Source organism: Myotis myotis, unplaced genomic scaffold (assembly GCF_014108235.1).
Source record: "Myotis myotis isolate mMyoMyo1 unplaced genomic scaffold, mMyoMyo1.p scaffold_m19_p_14, whole genome shotgun sequence".
Taxonomy (NCBI): domain Eukaryota; kingdom Metazoa; phylum Chordata; class Mammalia; order Chiroptera; family Vespertilionidae; genus Myotis; species Myotis myotis.
In genome coordinates this window covers 10,925,556-10,947,363 of record NW_023416318.1, presented here as the reverse complement: position 1 = coordinate 10,947,363, position 21,808 = coordinate 10,925,556, and the positions used below count along the sequence as shown (strand labels likewise).

The 21,808-nt window shown below is 37.8% G+C and overlaps 1 protein-coding gene and 1 non-coding gene across 2 annotated transcripts in view; both read left to right on the top strand.

The window, feature by feature from the left end:
• The window catches only part of ALMS1 (ALMS1 centrosome and basal body associated protein), a 152,801-nt gene that overhangs the window by 91,984 nt on the left and 39,009 nt on the right, over window positions 1-21,808 (top strand). Inside the window, exons 14-16 of the mRNA XM_036334116.1 lie at window positions 3,336-3,518; window positions 10,526-10,696; window positions 14,092-14,262. Of these exons, the coding sequence (XP_036190009.1) occupies window positions 3,336-3,518; window positions 10,526-10,696; window positions 14,092-14,262 (525 nt within the window). The remainder of the gene's footprint in view (window positions 1-3,335; window positions 3,519-10,525; window positions 10,697-14,091; window positions 14,263-21,808) is intronic.
• On the top strand, window positions 15,303-15,453 carry LOC118669570. Its single transcript, XR_004972034.1, has one exon. It is a non-coding gene; the product is annotated as a small nucleolar RNA SNORA81 (small nucleolar RNA).

Here is a 21,808-nt window from a genome sequence, read left to right as displayed (position 1 = left end):
GCCAACCTGAAAACGGCCCTCAGCCCCTCACCCAGACTGGCAAGGCACCCCAGTGGGGACACCCACCCTGAAGGGGGTGTGACCAGCTACAAACAGCCATCATCCCCTCATCCAGGCTGGCCAGGCACCCAAGCGGGACCCCCACCCTGATCCGGGACACCCTTCAGGGCAAACCAGCTGGCCCCCATCCGTGCACCAGGCCTCTATCCTATATAGTAAAAGGGTAATATGCAAACTAACCCTAACAGCAGAAGGACTGGGAATGACTGGTCACTATGACACACACTGACCACCAGGGGGCAGACGCTCAATGCAGGAGCTGCCCTCTGGTGGTCAGGTCGCTCTCACATGGGAGGAGCTCTGCTCAGCCACAAGCCAGGCTGATGGCTGCCAGTACAGCGGTAGTGGTGGGAGCCTCTCCTGCCTCCTCAGCAGCGCTAAGGATGTCCGACTGCAGCTTAGGTCTGCTCCCTGCTGGCAAGTGGACATCCCCCAAGGGCTGCCGGGCTCCCAGAGGGATGTCTGATTGCCATCTTAGGCCCAATCCCCCGGGGAGCAGGCCTCAGCCAGCAGGTGGTCATCCCCGGAGGGGTCCCAGACTGCGAGAGGGTACAGGCCAGGCTGAGGGACTCCCCTCCCCTCTGAGTGCACAAATTTTTGTGCACTGGGCCTCTAGTCTATATATATATAAAAAGCCAGCGACCATAACATCAGAACAACCCAAACGACCAGTCGCTATGACGCCCACTGAGGCCAGCAAACCCGCCCAATCGTAGGTGGGGCTGGCTGGCCAACCACCTGCGGCCCTGCCCCTGATCGGACTGCCCCACCCAGAATGGCCCCCCCTAGCCCCTCCCCCCCACTGCCCCCCCCCCGATCACTCCCCCTACCCCAATAGGGGGCGGGGCTGGCCGGTCAACCTCCTGCAGCCCCCGCTCCTGACCGGCCCCACCCCAGATTGGGCCCCCCACTCTAATTAGGGCAGGGCTGGCCAGCCAACCACCTGTGTCCCCTTCCCCCGGCCAGCCCCGCTCCTGGTGGCCTCCCCATCCCATTTGGGGGTGAGGCCAGCTGGCCCACAGCCCCTCCCCACAGCTGGCCCTGCCCCCAATCGGCCACCTACCCCAATTGGGGGCAGAGCCCGCCAGTAAATTGCCCTCAGCTCCTTTCCTAAGCCGACCCGGCCCTAATCGGGCCCCAATCAGGGTGGGTTAGCCAGCCAACCTCCTATGGTCTCCTCCTCACAACAGCCCCAGCCCTGATCCACTCCGATTGGGACCTGGCTGGCCAGACCCCACCTGTGCATGAATGTTCACTGGGCCTCTGGTACTATATAATATTCAAAATTAGAGTAAGTTATTTTTATAACAGGAAAATTAACAATTAAGTTTCCATTCTTCTCCCATATGAGAATGGAAACTTTAGATTACTGATTTTAAAGTATTTAATAGTTTGCACAAATCTATTTAAAATTTTTCTATGTATACAAAAAGTTTACCTATCTGTAGATATAAAGAGGCTATGCCTAAATGTATAAAAGAAGATTTCTTGGTTCAGCACTTGAATTGCATTGAATTTAAGTAAGTACATTTATATGTTAAGATAGTTATACATTTTTACTGTGAAATAAAATAAAACTCTGAAATTGTAGAGTTTAATAAATACCGCAAAGAACATCTTTATGTGTCAGTTATGTAACAATAGCTTTAAAAGTCTCAGTGCTTTATAACAAACATTTGCTTATCTCACTCACTGGTTTGTGTGTCAGTTGGGATGTGGCTGCAGGCAGCAGAAATAGTTTCGTTCTGTTCACTTGTCTTGTTCTGAAACTGAGGCTAATGGGACAATAGCTACCCGCAGTCTGTTGTCCTCAGGTGGTAGTAGAAGCACAAGAGGGGAAATCCAACTGTGAAACTGTGCTTTAAACCTCTACTCACATCAAGTGGATCAGTCTATATAGAGAGGTCACAATTTCTGGTTTTACCTTTACATACAGGTACCTGGGAGAAAGGACTACTTTAAAGTATTAATATTATTTGATTTAAATAGTTTTGAAATTGTGAATTTAAAAGTAAAATTTTTATTATTTCTTTTATATGAAAATATTTAAAAGTACATAGAATTTATACTTTATGCTCAACACATGACTATCTGCCCACTAATCTGAATTAATAAATTCAGAATAATTTACTGTATGTTTATATTTGGTTCTATTTTTTAAATTTTTTGAAGAAGTTTTTAGTTGAACTTTCTTTAACCCCTTTCAGTCGTTTCTTTCCCAAAAGCAAACATTATTTGCTGTGTACTTACTTCTTCCCCCATTGGCAGGCAGTACAAAGTAATCTTAAGACTGTTGCATTCAGCCCTAGCCGGTTTGGCTTGGTGGATAAAGCATCGGCCTTCAGACTGAAGGGTCCCGGGTTCGATTCTGGTCAAGGGCACATGCCAGGGTTGTGGGCTCGATCCCCAGTGTGGGGTGTGCAGGAGGCAGCCGATCAATGATTCTCTCTCATCATTGATGTTTCTATCTCTCCCCCCCTCTTCCTTCCTCTCTAAAATCAATAAAAATATTTTTTAAAAAAAGACTTGCATCCAAACATAAGTTTGATGAAAAATTTAAAAAGCCACTTATCTTTCTAAGAATTCTCCATCTCCAGATCATAATCATTCTTGATCTGGGTCCACTGTAATTCTGCCCAATTATTGTTATTCATTTTCTGCAACCTTGTTAATGGTAAATTTAACCATCACTATCAAACTTTATATACATGAAGACGAAAATTAATAAGTTAATATTCTAGCAATAAACGATTACAGCAATGGCCATATAGAAGTGGAGGCTGTAGCTTATTTTTCTGTTGTTTAAATTCTTCCCTCTATAAAATTGTCTCGGTTTGGGGGTGGGGGGGGGGGGCGGAGAGAATGTGTGTGTGTGTGTGTGTGTGTGTGTGTGTGTGTGTGTGTGTGTGTGTGGTGGTGGTGGTGGTTTTGTTTTAGGTTTTATTTTTGTTTTGGGGGCTTTGTTTTGTTTTTTGCTTTTGCCTGATGGAGTGGTATAAGTATTTCTAAACAATCTGAGACTTTATTAGGCATGTATCCTGCCCTAATCTCCCTCATTATTTTCTAATTATTTCCTTCATTTCACTTATAATTTATTAAAATATTAGATAATGTATTTAGTATGCTGCTTACTTACTATATATCTTCCTCCTCTTAAGGCAGAGGTACTGATATTTCCCAAGAATCTTGAACACTGCCTGGCACTTGAAGGCACTCAGTATTTGTTCATTGAATTAATATTTTCTTTTTAATTGTTCTGATCTTTATCTCCTTAGCTCAGCCTTCAGTGTTGCCATATAAGCCTTCTGGTAGTACGAAGATGTACTATGTTCCACAATTAAGTCAAAGTCCTTCATCTATGGATTCCAAATCGAAGAGGACCTATGTTCCACAATTAGGTCAAATTCCTTCACCTATGGATTCCAAATCAGACACCACCATTGAGAGCTCACACTCAGGTATTATTCAGAATTATTTAAAATTTTATTTTTTCTCCCTAACTGGTTTGACTCAGTGGATAGAGCACAGCCCTCAGACTGAAGGGTCCTGGGTTCAGTTCTAGTCAAGGGCACATAAGTTGGCACATAAGCAGGTTCTCTGGCCCTGGTTGGGATGCATACAGGAAACAACCAATTGATGTCTCTCTCTCACATCGATGTTTCACTCTCCCTTCCACTCTCTCTAAAAATCAATGGAAAAATATCCTCAGGTGAGGATTAAGAAAATAAATAAAATTTTATATTTTGAAATTTTATTTGTGGACTGGCTAGTTAATTCTGGAATGACATGAAAGCTCAGTGGTATTTAATCTTTCAGTGAAATATGGGTGTTTCATGCCTCCATCTTTGGTTCAGATAGATGAGTCATTTGGTCAGATGATATATTATGTATACTTAAACATTTAATAAATATTTGATGAAGAAAATTGTATGAACAATTGTTTGTTTGAGTTAGTATACTCTGTTTAGGTCAGAGTTTTCCAAGTTTTCTCTGTTCACAGAGCCCTTAATGTTTCGGTGATTTTTTTCCTCATCATTATGTGAAACACATATAAAATAAGTATTTTTTCAAATAGGGAGTAAGTTATTAGGGCACATATACTTGTTTTGACCTAACTTAATAAACAAAAATATTAAGTATAAACAAAAATGTTAGGCATTTCTTTGCGGTTTTGCTTTTTGAAAGAAAATACTTTGTTCATAAATAACCACAATTTCTTTTTTTTTTTTTTTTTTTTTTTTTTTTACCAGTCATACTTCTTTGTATTAAAACATTGAAGGGAACATGTTTTAAAAAGCACACCTTGCCCCACCAGAAGACAATGTCTGGGTATTTTTTCTGGATATCACTCATCACTATTTTACTATATTTCTCTCCAACCAGCAAAGGCATTCTCAGGGATCACCAGGAATTTAGCAGAGGAACGAAATTGTTTCTATCTCTCTGGAGTTGTAAAATCACCTATATTATAAGACTCATGCTTAGACACGGAGTTTTAAACCACAACCAAACTCTAAGCTACATGGGAGTAGAGGGGGACATAACTTTTTAAATTATACGTATCAGCCCCATTCCTACCTCTTCACACCCAACTCTACACACATTGCCAGGGCCTTAGTTAGCCCAGAGAGAAACTTTATGTGAATTAGCAAAAGGCACCTCTTCTTTGGGTGGAGTGTCAAGTATTAGTATGCCGGGGTCCAACCCCAGCAGGTCCAGGGGTCCCCAAAGGTGTGGATGGAGTCGGCGAAGAAGGAAAGACACAGAGACAGCGTTCAGTTGATCAGCAGCCTAGCCAGGATCTCTAGCCAGGATCTCCAGCCAAGTTCTGGTCTGGATCTCCAGCGAAGTTCTGCTTAGGATCTCCAGCCAGGTTCTGTGTCCATGTTCTCTTGCTAGGTTCTCCAGGTTCTCCAGCCAGGTTCTATAGCCATGTTCCCTCGCTAGGTTCTCCAGCCAGGTTCTGTCCAGGTTCTCCAGCCAGGTTCAGTTACCAGGTTCTAGTCAGGTTCTCTTGCCAATTTCTGTAGTCAGGTTCAGTCCAGGATCTTTTGCCATGTTCTCTCCAGCGAAGTTCTTCTGTCTGTAGGTTCTGTGTTCTAAGCTCTGTATTCTAAGTTCTGTGTTCTAAGTTCTGTGTCTTGCTGTCTTGTTGCATCTGTATTTATACCAGTTGATTCAATCCTATCAATCTCTATTACAAAGGTTAAGGCGTTTCTTATCTTCATTCCAGGGAGTAAAGATTATGTAGCTTAAGCACGATTGTTCGTAGTTAAAGTGATTAATTACCCGCCTGGCACTTAGTTAAGAGGTTTTATTCCCTCCCTAACTTCAGGGGAAAATCCCTACCTGGGGAAACAACCTTTCTCAGAGAGGAGACCTTGGTTAAAACACATAGTGCCAAGAAGGTGAGCAAACATATTAAGAACAGTATGCCATATATGCCAGGTCCTTTGAAACAGCAAGGATGGACCGGCTCCCGGCAAATTCCCCCTTTTTTATTTTTTAAAAGCAGGCATTAAAAAGAAAAAACCCCGAAATGCTCTCTTGTATCCATTTTAAGAGTAGGATTGGCGCTTTCCGCTATTACCTGAGTCCTGATCTATCACCCCAGGGAGAGCTTGCCAATCCTGCACTTTCCCAGGGTGGAAAGGCTGCAGTGGGGTTAAGGATAAGGCTCCTTGGGCCTACCTCCTCCCATGCCTTTACATTTACCTTTCCTTCCTCAGAAAAGCATGGACATACTTCTTGTATAAAACGTTCTGTCTGACTGGGAGTAACCTTAATTCCTCTGCTAGCAAGCATATGTGTTAAAAGATCAATACAGAGTCTTATTTCTTTAGACTCAGTATGGCACATCTTCTTAATCTAAAGATCAATACAGAGTCTTCTTTCTTTGGACTCAGTATGGCACATCTTCTCAATCTAAGTTCTGTACTATCCACCTTCTTACCCTACTTATCCTCTATAGGGGGGTCTGCAGTACCCTGGTGGAGTCCTATCCGTCCCGAGTGTGGGGTTCTCAATGGGGAGGGGGGGGGGGCTTACCTAGGGGAATCCTGTTCCAGGAGTTCCCAAAGGTGTGGACGGAGTCGGCGAAGACTATCCACCCTCTTCCTATGGTGGAGTCCGATCGGTCCCGATTGTGGGGCAAAGACTATCCACCCTCTTCCTACGGTGGAGTCCTATCCATCCCGAGAGTGGGGCTTACCTAGGGGTCCCTGTTCGGGCGCCATATGCCGGGGTCCAACCCCAGCAGGTCCAGGGGTCCCCAAAGGTGTGGATGGAGTCGGCGAAGAAGGAAAGACACAGAGACAGCGTTCAGTTGATCAGCAGCCTAGCCAGGATCTCTAGCCAGGATCTCCAGCCAAGTTCTGGTCTGGATCTCCAGCAAAGTTCTGCTTAGGATCTCCAGCCAGGTTCTGTATCCATGCTGTCTTGCTAGGTTCTCCAGCCAGGTTCTCCAGGTTCTCCAGCCAGGTTCTGTAGCCAAGTTCCCTCGCTAGGTTCTCCAGCCAGGTTCTGTCCAGGTTCTCCAGCCAGGTTCAGTTACCAGGTTCTAGTCAGGTTCTCTTGCCAATTTCTGTAGTCAGGTTCAGTCCAGGATCTTTTGCCATGTTCTCTCGCTAGGTTCTGTCTCTAGGTTCTGAGGCCAGTTTCTGTCCAGGAACTTTTGCCATGTTCTCTCCAGCGAAGTTCTTCTGTCTCTAGAGAACGTTCTGTGTAGGTTCTGTGCCTAGGTTCTGTCTCTCCCACAATTTCTTACTAATGAGATACGTGCAACTGCTAAGGCACTACACACCATCTCAAACCTTTTGATGAAATTGGACACAACACCCTGTTTCCTGCTTTTATTACAGAAACTGTAATTCACATTTGTAAAGACACAACAGCATTGAAATGAATGTAGCACTATCTAGTATTGAAACTTTACCTTGAGCTAGTAGTTTGTGTAGTGTATACCAGGTAGCAAATATCATTGTTGTTTCCCTAGAATTTTTAAATATCCTGCATCACTCCTTTGAGATCACCCCAGGGCATCTGCAGATTTAGAAAATTTTCCTATCGTGACTTCAAAGTAATGATACTTAGTTGCTGTGCTGTGGGATTTTGATTGATGGAATAACATTTTGAATGGTACACAGGAGATGACTTGGTTCAGTTTAAATATAAATTGTTTTGGGTTTTTTTTCATGATTTTTCAGTAGACATCTTTAAATTTGCAGAAATTACACAGAAAGGATAAATTGTTCTGGTCTTATTTTTTAAAAAAATACTGATTCTGAGAGAGAAAGGGAGAGGGAGAGAGATAGAAACGTCAATTGGCTGCCTCCTACACGCCCCCTAGTGGGGATTCAGTGGGCAGCCCCAGCTCTTTCCCTGGCTGGGAATCAACTGGTGACCTCCTGGGCTTAAGCACACTTCTTTTTGGTTAATTTTGAGAGGACAAAAATAGTATCCAATGGTAATTGAGTTAAAAAAAACCCTGGTGCCACTGAAAAAAGAACTACATAAATACTCATCAAATACTAGATTTGATTACTAAGCCTTTCATCAGAAACTGGAAGAAATGTCCATTATTTGCAAGTCTTTGGTTTTCAAAACACATTTAATGGCTACCAGAAATAAAACAAGCTGACTTAATTGATTGTAGGTAGGAAAATCTTTGATTTCTCTATCACTTTAAGCCCCCTACTTCAGAAGACAGGATGTCTGTATCAGCAGAAATCTGATCAGTTTTCCCAATACTTTTTGAGGCCTCTAGTGTCCTGCTATTCATTCACATCCATAACTATTCCATCTAGTTGGAGACATTAACTTTGAGAAAAATTGGACAGTGGTGGGAGGAGAATGACTCAGGTGGGATGGTGCATTATATCCTGAGAAATGTTGTTCTCCATCTATTCTGAGTGTGAGGGAGTTGAGAATAGAAAAAAATCCTTTCTTAGACCAGTAGAGTTACTCTTGATGAAAGCCTAGGAATTGTGCTAATAGCCATTGTTTATTAATGCGTTGTGCATCTATAAATATTAAAAAAAAATACAGATAAGGCAAAGGTAACATCCCAAAGAAAGAGGTAGGTGTTAGAAATTTACTTATTAGGACTAGTAACATTCATAAACAGTAAAAGACTTTAAAAAAAATTATTAGAGACAGACAAGGTCACTTTATAGTGATAATAGAGTCAATCCATAAACAAGAAGGTAAAACAGTTATAAGTGTATATGCACCTAGCAACAGAGTCCTAAATACAAAAAGAAACACAGACAGAATTAAAAAGAAAAATAAACCCACAAGAAATATTTCAAATCAGTTGCAAAAAGTCATATATTTTTTAACTCCATTATATGAAATATGCAGAATGAGGAAGTTTGTATAGACAGAAAGTAGATTACTGGTTGCCAGGAGGTTTGGGAGAGGGGGAAATGGGAATTATTTGCTGATGTGTACAGGGTTTCTTTTTGGGATGACAAAAATGTTCTGTAATTAGATAGCAGCGTTGGTTGTGATTATCCTAAGAATTTCTGAATTGTATAATTATTTAAATGTTATGTGAATTCTCAATTTAAAAAAAAAGGGAGGAGCAGAAATGAACAAATGAAAAGACTACCTGAAAATGTAAAGATTTGGTAGTAGATTTAGAATACATTTTGCAAGCAATGAAGAGGAAAATTAATGTGAAGGAAATTAAATTGGTGATGAGGACAAACTTGAGAAATTCTCTAAAAATACAGAGAGAATAAATGAAGATGATGAAAAAGAAGACTAGAGTCATAAGAATCACAGCTAAGTAAACCAAACCAAGAATTATATAACAGATAAATGGAGCAAAATATGTATTTATATAATTACATAATTCAGGGATATATGAACCCAAGTGCATATTCATTAAGCAGTATGGCAATGAGAAGACATTTTCACAAATATGCAGGAAGTACAAAATATATTCTACTTCCATCCCATCTTGAAAAATTCACTTGGAGATTTATCCAGCTGAAGATATGGATCAAAATGAAGAGTTCAAGAATGAAAGGTGGTAGTGCCGAGTGTGCAATTGTGTGCTGCAGGCAGTATGTGTGCTCTGCTTATCTAGAAGTAATTGTGAGGAGAGTGACCCCCATGTATAGTAGTTTGAATTATACCATAATATACAATAACATATTTTTTGTAATTAAGGAAGGAATTGTTCTTCTGATTTCTTCAAGGACTAGCTTTGTCCTGAATGCTAGAATCTGAAGCTCAGAAGAAAGGTCCCAGTTAGATATAAATATATATTTGTTGGCCATCAGCATATATATAGTGTTCCATACATTGGTAATCTGTGATTTCACTCAGGATTTGAAGAAAGCTCAGTTCTGACCCTTTGAAGGACTCTGACAATGAGAGATTTGGTAGAAGAATAGATACAAGGGCTTTCCCAGAGGTAGGGAGCAAACCAGGGAAAGTGATGCCACAGAAACTGAGAAGATCCAAATACAATCAGTACTGTAGCCAATAAGGCTTCGTAGGATCCTTGCAATCTGTCTCAAAAAATGGCTTCATGGCTTATTAATATTTGTATTGTTCTGCTGATACTAATATTTACCCAGCATTTATTGCATTTACATTTTAAGTGCTCAGAAAATGCATGAAGTACAGAATTCCAGATTAGAAAGAAAACACATTTTTGTAGAAGATAATTCTAAAGTTACTACAAACTCTCCTGTATGTCCAGAGATATTCTTTCACCACTTATATTTGGCATAGATAAGCTTCTCTTTATCAAGAGATATAGGAACATTAAACATTTTTAATAAAATTAGTTTCAAGTTTTGTATTTCTTATTACATAAGGGGTTCCTTTCAATGTTTTGTCCCTTATATTGTCACGTTAATCTTCCTAAATGTAGATAATTATATTTCCCTTTATTTAAAAAATCTTGATGTTACATTTTATGTACAAAAAAATTCGGGATTTTTAGCTTGGGATTCCATGCCCTGCTCAGTTTCGTTTCAGACAGTTATTTTTTCCCATCACTCTCTTTAATGTATTTTATAACCCAGCCTGAGCACAAATGTGTTTGCTTCTTATATACTCTTTGCTTTCCTGCCTCCTTGTCTACTAATGCTGTAACCTCTGCCTAAAATGTCTTTATTCCTTCCTCTGTGTTTTTCAAACAGCCTACTTATTTTCCAAGGTAAAATCTAATTTCACCTTCCTCTGAAAACCTTCCTGAGCTGGAAATTGTCTCCTTTCTGAACTATTAGTCTCCTTTATATGTCTTCTGTCATTTGCTTCTCCACCTTGTATTGTTACAATTCAGTTTACGTGTCTGACATCTTCTGTTTGACATCTCCTGATTACTGTACTACACTCCCATTGTAGTGCCTTTTTTTTTTAAAGTGTTTTAAGAGGTAAATTTTTGTCTTTCTTCAACTTAATGTCTATATTTGTGTTAATTGTACTACTGTTCCATTTTTTTTAGGATCCAATGATGCCATTGCGCCAGATTTCCCGGCTCAGGTGCTAGGCACAAGAGATGATGACCTGAAATTCTCTGTTCATATTAAACATAAAGAGGGGATCTATAGTAAGAGGGCAGTAACTAAGCCACCCTCATCAAAGGAAAAAAAAAACATTCAGAAAGATAATGCAGGTAACTGGATTGGCTTTGTATATTTTATGGCCTCTCTTTTACTCCTGTTCATCCTAAATGAGAATATTGTTCAGTCTTTATCTTGTTCTGCTTTGTTATGTAAACTTTTTTCTTAGCTATCTTATTGGGTATGTAGAAAAAGGTAAAATATTTTAAAGTGCTTCACAGATTTTTGAAACCCGTAAACTGTTTTTTAAAATATTTTTTTATTGATTTCAGAGAGGAAGGGAGGGGGGAGAGAGAAAAATCAATGATGAGAATCATTGATTGGTTGCCTCCTGCACACCCCCTACTGGTTCATAGGTTGACGCTCAACAACTGAGCCACACCGGCTAGGCTGTAAACTTTATTTTTACTATGGAAAAAAAAATACGTTGTAACTTTGAAATGAAATAATATTTAATCAAGTATGTTTTAGAGACTAGAAACCATAGAAAATCTTGATTAAATTGTCTGATGAGTTTATCTGTCAAATAATTCAAACTAGTGGTAATTTGGTAGATAACTCAGTGATCCTACTGACAAACAGCTGAGGATGGGGAAAATATGGAAAATTTGGCAGAAATCAAAGTTATAGAATTAAGGGAATTTTTTCAAAAGTCTGCACAAAGTACTTGCCAACCATCATCCACTCAGGCTACATTTAATAAAAATGATGTCTTAGAAATAAAGTTTGGCTCCAAACATCCCACCTATTCTAGGGGTCTGTTAATAATATTGTTGGTCTGCTTTTAAACTTTGCATCCTACGGAAAAATCCTTCTCCTGGTTTAATCCTATGCAGTCATTTCACCATGGGAAAAGTTCAACCTCAGAACCTTTTACCTTAAGGGGTTACAAAGGAAAGGGGATATGTCTGCCTGAAGAAATAGTGACTTACATATAATAGCTAAGTGAGCTCATAAACTATACCATAAATAAAAGTCTCAGTGGAAGTGTTGGAATATAAGAGTGAGAAAATCTCTTAGAAAATAGAACATAAAACGAAGAGAAAAGAAAAGATCAGAAAATTCAAGATTGGCTTCAAAGATTCAACATCAAAAAAACAGGTGTTCCGAAGAGACAATAAAGAATCAGTTAGAGCCATATATATTAATGTGAATAAATCCCCAAGTCATAATATTGAGTGAAAAAAGCATGTTGCTTAAAGGACATAGAGTATTATACTACTTATATAAAGTTTAAAGACATGCAAAACAATCCTTACATTGTTAATTCATACAATATAGTAAAAAAAAAATCCTTAAGATTGATAAACTCTAAATTCAGTATAAATGTTGCTATTAAAAAGAAAGAGAATGGCATCATTGAGGCTTTATACACAGAATCATTATAATCATTACTAGTAGCCGATGCATGAAGATTCGTGCAAGAGTGGGCCTTCCTTCCCCTGGCTGCCTTTCCGCCTTCCCACGCTGCCCAGAGGCCTGGAGCCGCCTTTCTGCCTTCCCACACTGCCCAGAGCAGTTGGGGCTGTACGGAATGCCTGCGTCCCACCCCGCCCCTGGCTGCTTGTGGCCTGCTATGCAAATTAATCCACCATCTTTGTTGGGTTAAATTGCATACTCACTCCTGCTTGGATGTTGGGTGTCATGAAGGTATGGTCAATTTGCATCTTTCTCTTTTGTTAGTGTAGATTTTATAATGCTTTATTTTTTAAGCTCTGTGGTAGACATATTGGTATTCATTATGTTATGCTTTAGTTATCTATTGCCTTTCTGATTTCTTTGTTGAAAAATACTTATACTTAGAAATAGCAAATGAATTTCTTGTCAACCCATTGTAAAAACATGTAACCATTATTAACTGTTGACTGTTATCTTAGTTGTATTGGTGACTTTTTAAATGTATTTACTAACATACCAGTTTACATTTACATTTTATTATATAATTAAAAAAAAAAATAGAGCCAATTTTAAAAGACCAAAAAGGTAGGTAAATTTCTATCAAGTATTACCAAGAAAATCAGAAATAGAAATATTAGACAAGTTTTGCCGAAACCGGTTTCGCTCAGGTGATAAGAGCGTCAGCTTGCGGACTGAAAGGTCCCAGGTTCGATTCCGATCAAGGGCATGTACCTGGGTTGCGGGCACATCCCCAGTAGGAGATGTGCAGGAGGCAGCTGATCGATGTTTCTCTCTCATCGATGTTTCTAGCTCTCTATCTCTCTCCCTTCCTCTCTGTAAAAAATCAATAAAAATGCATATATAAAAAAAAGAGAGAAATATTAGACAAGTTTAAAAGGATGTAATGTAAGACTTTAAAAATTATAAAAAAGATACTCTATATAAAATGTACATGGCATAAGTGCGTTTCTAGGATTATATGAAATATCAAAATTGGCTCTATAAGTAACATAAACTTTGAGTAAGCCAAAGAACTTGAAAGGATTGCTCAACTGTACTTTGCTACTTTGAGAAAGACACCTGATCTAGACTATTTTTCTTTACTGTCGTATCAAACCAGAAGGAACAGATGTTATTTAAAGTGACACTTTATTTAACCCATTGTTGTACAAAGAAAAATACGGGAAGCTTTCCTGAAAATTCATGTCATAAACCCACCATTACTGTCACAGCTTTTACATGATAGGGCCTAAGACAGCCGTGGGCAAACTACGGCCGCCCGTTTGAAATGAATAAAACTAAAAAAAAAAAAAGACCGTACCCTTTTATGTAATGATGTTTACTTTGAATTTATATTAGTTCACACAAACACTCCATCCATTGTTTTTGTTTTTCAAATTTGTATTGTATTCTGGTCAACATTTCAAAATTTTATCTCCTTTTTGAATGTTTTGATCATGTTAATCTCCTAATCAAAAAGTTTTCATTGCCCTTAAGAATAAAATCTTAACTTTTAGCATAGTCTTTCAGAACAATAGAATCAGCTACCAAACAACTTTTCAAATGCTAATTTTCACCTGTTTTCCTTATAAATTCTGTAGTCAAATAAACAATATCCTTGATCTATTTCTTATTTGTTCATTTGCGTTGCTGACTTCATTCTTTCTTATGTAGTCACCTCTGCCTAAAATGGCCTCTCTTCCCATTTCTGTGTGTACTGCAGCTCACCTAACGTTTAACACCAAGCTTAGGTAACTGTGCTCCAGAGCCCTTGCATGATCCTCCTAGCTGGAATTAGGTTTTCTTCCTTTGAGTACTTACACTTCTTTGTCTGTCTTTCTCTATGGCGTAATTCTTTTACTTTGTATGATATCTATGTGTGTTTTTTAACTCCAATTTAGAACAACAGTTTCTAATCACATTCCTGATTGATCTTTTTATTTTTTCTTCAACACCAACAATAATGCTTTTCATAGTAGATGCTGGAGAGGTATTTTAAATATTTTTTTGTCAATCCTGTCTGGATAGGGTGTTAATTGCCCTCTCTTAGATTCCAGTGATGCTGTTGCTGCAGAGCTCGCAGCTCAACTACAAGGCACAAAGATTGAAAGCCTACCAGACACTAAAGCCATTAAGCAGCAAGAGGCGATCCCTAGTAAGAGGACATTTCCTAAGGAAGCCTGCTCAGAAAATAAGGAATCCTTGCAGATAGATATTGAAGGTAATGGGGTTGGGATTTATGTGTGTCGGGAGAGGGAGATGCTATGTCTATTTCCTTTCATCTTGATGAGAATATAGCCTCATAATTTAAACATCCATTTTTTCTTACCTTTTTTCTCTCTTTTTTTTTTTTTTGTAAAATTACTTCAGTGCTACTTTGTCTATGCGGATATACACTGAGTGGCCAGATTATTATGACCACCCACCCCATCAGTACTTCATTGACACTTCCAAAAATACTGAATATTGAAAACTTCCTAAGCAAATACTCTCAAGGTTTTATTATCATTATTATTTGCATAACTAATTCACTTCATTGTACTGATAGGGTGGTCATAATAATCGGGCTGGTCATAATAATCTGGCCACTGTGTGTGTGTGTGTGTGTGTGTGTGTCTGTAATATAACTGTTACTTTTGGGAGACAATATTGGCAACTTGGGAACAAGATTATACATAAATACCTAAGACTGATAGTATTAACCTGTGAAGTATCATGTGTTAGTACTGACATAGGGAAAAACTTATTCCAGAAGATTGTAACAAAGACAGGAAAACCTCAGTACAAACTTTTTAAAAATTACAATAAAGAGCCAAAAATTACAATAAAGACTCATGGCCCTCTTTTGAGTCTAACAAAAGAAAGGCATAGAGGACACAGCCATTACTACCTGGCTGTCAAACTTTACCTCTTAGAGGAAGATAGAACAATACCCAGATAAGGAAAGAAAGGAGTCAATGAGCTATAATCCATATTACATTTCAAAAATAGTACAGGTATAGCTGCTCACATCACAAATGTATAAGATAAATGATTTTCCACAAGGGTGCCAATACTACATAGTGGTGAAGAAATATTCTCTTCAGCAAATGGTATTGGAAAGCTGATATCCATATGCAAAAGAACGAATTTGGATACTTACCTTTTACCACTTATAAAAACTAATTCAAAATGAATCAAAGATCTAAACATAAGAACTAAAATTATAAAACTATTAGCAGAAAGCATAGGGGAAAAGCTCCATGGCCTTGATTTGGCAGTGATTTCTTGGATATGACCCCAAAAGCACAGGCAACAAAAGCAAAAAAATATACACGCAAGAAGAAAAGTAACTGCACTAGATGATAAATACTAAAGTGGACCTCTTTCTTAATGTCCAGTGTCCTTTGTCTTAAAATTTGGTGCAGTGTGTAAAAAAAAAGGCAAAAAAATAAATTATACTTACACCAAATTAAAAACTCCATCAAAGGACACAATCAATAGAGTAAAAAGGCAACCTATGAAATGGGAGGAAATATTTGTAAATCATGGTTAGTGCTTAATATCCAGGTTATATATGGAACTTCTTTAATTCAACAACAACAGAGAAAGCCAGTTTTTAAAAGGGCGCAAAGGATTTAAATAGTTCTCCCAAGAAGACATATGAATGACTAATACATACATGAAGAGATGCTCAATATCACTAATCAGAGAAATACCAATTAAAATCACAATGAGATACTACTTCACACCAATTATGGTGGCCACTATCAGAACAGGTGATAATTATAAGATTATTTTATAGGCAATCATGCAGAGAGATTGGAACTGTTGTGCACTGTTGGTGGAATATACAAGGGTGCAGCCACTGTGGAAAATAGTACGAAGGTTCCTCGAAAAATTAAAAATAGAATTGGCATATAATACAGCAATCCCACTTCTGGGTATATGTCTAAAAAAAAAATCAAAGCCGATCTTACAGATATCTGCACACCTATGTTCAGCTCAGCATTATCCACATTAATCAAGATACGAAGACAATCCAAATGTCCATCAACAGATAAAGTGCTAACATGGTGCAATATATAGATCTTGTAACATAAAAACACATACCTGAAACCTGTTCATGTTGACCAATGCCAGCCCAGTAAATTTAATAATAAAAAAATCTCTTGAGATTTTCTTTAAAACAGAAAGTGTGTTAAAAACATAGTTAAATTTTATACACCCTTAAAAAGGAAGGAAATCCTATCACAAGCTACAGCATAGAAGCCATAGATGAACCTCAATGAAATTGTGCTAAGTGAAATAAGCCAGTCATAAAAGAAAAGAAAATAAACCCATGCTATATAGCAGACATATTGAAAATAAAATAACTCAGAAGGGTTGAAAAATAAAAGGAAAAGTAGAGATGAAAAATATAGAGACATATTAATATAGGTGAGATTAAATTAAACACCAAAAGTGTTACAGGAATTAAGGAGTGATGTTTTTATACTGATTTGCAATCCACAATGAGGTCATAATATAAATCTTTAAACAGGAAATAGCATAAAATATATAAAACAAAACTGGGAGCATCATCAGTAAGGAAGTTTATGTTGCCTTACAAAAAAATGAAGTAGAATTATATGAAAATAACTCTTATGATATATTGTTTAGGTAAAAGGTGCTAGGGGGAAAATGCAAAACAGTCCACAAACTGTCCTAAACCCTGGAGGACCTTCAGGAGGAAATGGACAAGACAGAATAGTAGTAAGGAGTTTGAACATACATACTTATCTCATACTAGATCATTGAAATGAAATTGTTTTTATTTTATTTTTTAAAAAATATATATTTTTTTATTTCAGAGAGGAAGGTAGAGGGGGAGAGAGAGATAGAAACATCAATGATGAGAGAGAATTATTAAATCGGCTACCTCCTGCATGCCTCCTACTGGGGATCAAGCCCACAACCCAGGCATGTGCCCCATCTGGGAATCGAACCCTGAACTCCTGGTTCAGAGGTTGACGCTCAATCACTGAGCCATGCCGGCTGGGCTGAAATTTTTAAAAAGCAAAGTTAAGAAAATCATCTGGGAATATTGCAAATAATGAGGTTGATTTAATAGATATGTGTAAATGTTTGTATGCTTAAAAAAGACGCACGCTGTCCTTTAAAGAGTATAAAGATTTTTAACTTTGATGAAGCCTGATTTACTTTTTCTCTTGTTGCTTGTGCTCTTGGTGTCTTATCTACCAGTCCTACAAATTCAAGGTAATGAAGATTTACTCCTATGTTTTCTTCTAATATTTTCTAGTTTTAGCTTTACAGTTAGCTCTTTGATCTATTTTTGTTAATTTTTTTGTATATGTGGTGTGAGGTAAGAGTACAACTTCATTATTTTCCATGTGGATATCCAGTTATCCCAGCACCATTTGTTTTTGGTTTTTGTTTTTTTCCCCAGCACCATTTGTTAAAAAGGACTGTTCCTTTCTCATTGAATGGGCTTGGCACCCTTATTGAAAGTCAATTGACCATAGATGTATGGGTTTGTTTATGGACTCTCAGTTCTATTCTGTTGCTTTACATGTCTATCCTTGCTGACTGTTGCTTTGTAGTATTAAGTTTTGAAATTGAAAGTGTGAATCCTTCAACTTTGTCTATTTTATGGTGCTATTCTGGATCTCTTACACTTGCACATGAATTTTGGAATCAGCTTGGCAATTACTACAAAGAAACCAGCTAGGTTCTGATAGGGATTGTGTTGAACCTATGATCAGTGTGTGGATATTGCCTTCTTAGCAATATTATCTTCCAGTCCATGAACATGGGATGTTTTCTATTCATTTAGATCAGGGGTCCTCAAACTACGGCCCGCGGGCCACATGCGGCCCGCCGAAAACATTTATCCGGCCCGCCGGGTGTTTTTGCCGCTATTGCCTGTTGCTTAGCAGCCGACTAGTTTTTTTTTAAACTATAGTCCGGCCCTCCAACGGTCTGAGGGACAGTGAACTGGCCCCCTGTTTAAAAAGGTTGAGGACCCCTGATTTAGATATTCTTTAATTTCTTTCCACGGTGTTTTGTAGTTTTCAGAGTAGAAGTTTTACACTTCTTTTGTTATATTTATTTCTAACTATTTTATTTTTTATGCTACTGTGAATTAAATGGTGTTTTTTATTTTGTTTTTAGTTTAACTGCAGTGTATGACAATACAGTTGATTTTTAAAATATTTTTTATCCTGCAGTCATGCTGAACTCATTTATTAGTTCTAATAGGTTTTTAATGTATTCTTAGAATTTTCGCCGAAACCGGTTTGGCTCAGTGGATAGAGCGTCGGCCTGCGGACTGAGAGGTCCCGGGTTCGATTCCGGTCAAGGGCATGTACCTGGGTTGCGGGCACATCCCCAGTAGGAGGTGTGCAGGAGGCGGCTGGTCGATGTTTCTCTCTCATCGATGTTTCTTACTCTCTATCTCTCTCCCTTCCTCTCTGTAAAAGATCAATAAAATATATTTTAAAAAAAAAAAGAATTTTCTAGATACAAGATCTTGATATCTGTGAATATAGTTTTACTTCTTTCTTTGTAATCCAAATGCCTTCCCCCCACCTCCCTAATTGCTATGGCTAACACCTCAAGTATAATGTTAAATAGAAGTGGCAAAAGCAGACATCTTTATATATTCCTGTCTAGGAGGCAGACATTTTGTCTTTCATAAGTGAGTATGATTTTAGCTTGGTGTTTTTCATGGAAGCCCTTTATCAGAGTTCCCTCTATTCCTAGTTTGTTGAGTGTTCTTATCAAGGAAGGGGTTAGATTTTGTCAAATGCTTTTTCTGTGTCTCAGATTATCAGATGAGTAGGGGTTTTTTTAATCTTTAAATTGAACGTATTGGGGTGACTTTGGTTAATAAAATTATATAGGTTTCAGAAGTACAATTCTATAATACATCATGTGTATATTGTATTGTGTTAAGCCAAACTTGTACTCATGGGGTAAATCCCACTTGGTCATGCTGTATAATTCTTTTTATATGTTGCTAGATTTCATTTGCTAATATTTTGATGAGGATTTTTTTTGTTTATGTTTGTAAGAGCTGTTGACTTGTAGTTTTCTGGTGATGTCTTTGTTGGGTTTTATTATCAGGGTACCACTGGCCTCATAAAATGAATTTGAAAAATCAATATTCTTTAAATGTTTAATAAAATTCTGGGGTGAAACCATCTGTGCCTGAACTTTTCTTTGTAGGTAATTTTTTCATTATTACTAATTCAAATTCATCACTTGCTTTAGGTCTTTTCAGATTGTGTATTACTTCTTGAGTCAGTTTCAATAGTTTGTGGCTTCCTAGGAATGGGATGTGTTCATTATATCTAAAGTATCTAATTTAGTTCATAGTATTCCTTTATAATCCTTTTTAGTTCAGTAAATAAGATTTATTTATTGGTAATAATGGTCCCTCTTTCATTTTGGATATAAGTCTTATTTTTTTCTTGGTCAGTCTAACTAAAAGTTTGTTGATTTTTTTTTTTTAATCTTTTCAGAGAGCCAGCCTTTGTTTTCTATTATTTTTTTCTTTTTAAAATTCTCTATTTCATTAATTTTCACCTTAATTTTTTTTTTTTAATATATTTTATTGATTTTTTTACAGAGAGGAAGGGAGAGAGATAGAGAGTTAGAAACATCGATGAGAGAGAAACATCGATCAGCTGCCTCCTGCACATCTCCTACTGGGGATGTGCCTGCAACCAACTTACATGCCCTTGACCGGAATCGAACCTGGGACCTTTCAGTCCGCAGGCCGACGCTCTATCCACTGAGCCAAACCGGTTTCGGCTTCACCTTAATTTTTATGATTGCCTTCCTTCTGTTTGCTTTAGTTTTAGTTTAATCTTTTCCCAATGTCTTAAGATAAAGTTTAGGCTTCTTTACTTGATCTTTCTTCTTTCTTGATACAGGCATATTCTATTATAAATTTACCTTTTAGCTTTAGGTGCATCTCATAAGTTTATTGCCATTTATTACAAAGTATTTTCTGGTTCTCTTTTGATTTCTTCTTTAACTCATAGGTTACTTAGGAATGTTTTATTTAATTTTCACATATTTGAGTTTTCCAAATTTTATTCTGCTATTGATTTCTAATTGCATTCTGTTGCGGTTGGGGAGCAGATTTTGTTATTATTTCTATCCTTTTAAGTTTATTCTCTTGCCTGATTGCTCTGAATAGGACTTCCAGAACTGTGTTGTGTAAGAGTGGGCATCCTTTTCTTGTTCCTGATTTTAGAGGAAAGCTTTCCGTTTTCACCATTGAGTATATTGGCTGAGGGTTTGTGATATATGGTATTTATTATGTTAAGGTACTTTTCCTTCTATACTCATTTTATTGAGGGTATGATCATAAATGGATATTTTGTCGTCAACAATCAACCACCAAGCCATACTGTCTGGGTTATTATTTTTTTGAAGTTGTTACATTTTTTTTTATTGTGGTGAAATATACATAACAAAATTTACGGGTTTGACCATTTTGTAGTATACAGTTCAGTGACATTAAGTACATTCGCATAGTTGTACAACCATCACCTCCATCCATCCCCAGAATTACTTCATCTTCTCAAACTGAAACTCTATCCCATCAAACACTAACTTCCTCTACTCACTTCCTCCTGGCCCCTAACATCACCATTCAAGTCTCTGTTCCAGTGAATCTGCCTCTTCTATCTAATTCACATAAGTGGAATCATACAATGTTATACTTTTGTGTCTGGCTTATTTCTCTCAGCACAATGTCTTCAAGGTTCATCTACATTGAGCATGTATTGTCAAGATTTCCTTTTTTTTAATATATATTTTTTATTATTGATAGTATTACAGATAGCTCCCTTTTTTCCTCTCCTTCCCGGCTATTTTTTTTTAAATTAATTTTAGAGAGAGGAAGGGGGAGAGAGAGAGAAACATTGATTTGTTGTCTCTTATTTTTTTGTTCTTTTAAAAAAAAAATTTTATTGACTTCAGAGAGGAAGGGAGAGGGAGAAAGAGATAGAAACATCATTGATGAGAGAGAATCATTGATCAGCTGCCTCCTGCATGCCTCCCACTGGGGATAGAGCCTGCACCCAGGCATGTGCCCTTGACCAGAATCGACCTGGGACCCTTCAGTTCACAGGCCGACACTCTGTCCACTGAGCCAAACCAGCTACGGCTGTTGTCTCACTTATTTATGCACTCATTGGTTGATTCTTATAAGTGCTCTGAACAGGGATCAAACCCACAACCTTGGTATATTGGGATGATGTTCTAACCAACTTAGCTACCTACCCAGGGCAGATTGTACTTTAGACATAAAAGCAGATTTCATGTGTCTTACTATGTTCTGGGGAAATTGCCTTAGGGATTATAAGAGTATTTAATAAAAACCTTAGTTGTCAGTAATCTATGGTGTAGGTGAAAAGGATCCTGTAGTTACAAGTGTTACTTTGTTGCATACATATATATTTCTTTGTTTCTACCTATAACTTGAAACACCAAAATATATATTGATCCTATATTACTATTTCCATCTGGGGGTTATGATTATTAGATATTATTACATCTAAAAATGCCCATTTTTACATAGAATGACTGTCAAAAAGTGAATTTGGAGGATGGTAAATTTTGTATTAGGTATATTTTACCACAGTAAAAAAAAAAATTGGAGGAAAAAATGTGAAGATGGCCCACAGAAAGAAATTTTAAGAGGCTCTAGAACATGTAAAGAGTTTTTCTTTTTTATCCCACGCATTTAATTTCTGATAATGAATTCTCAG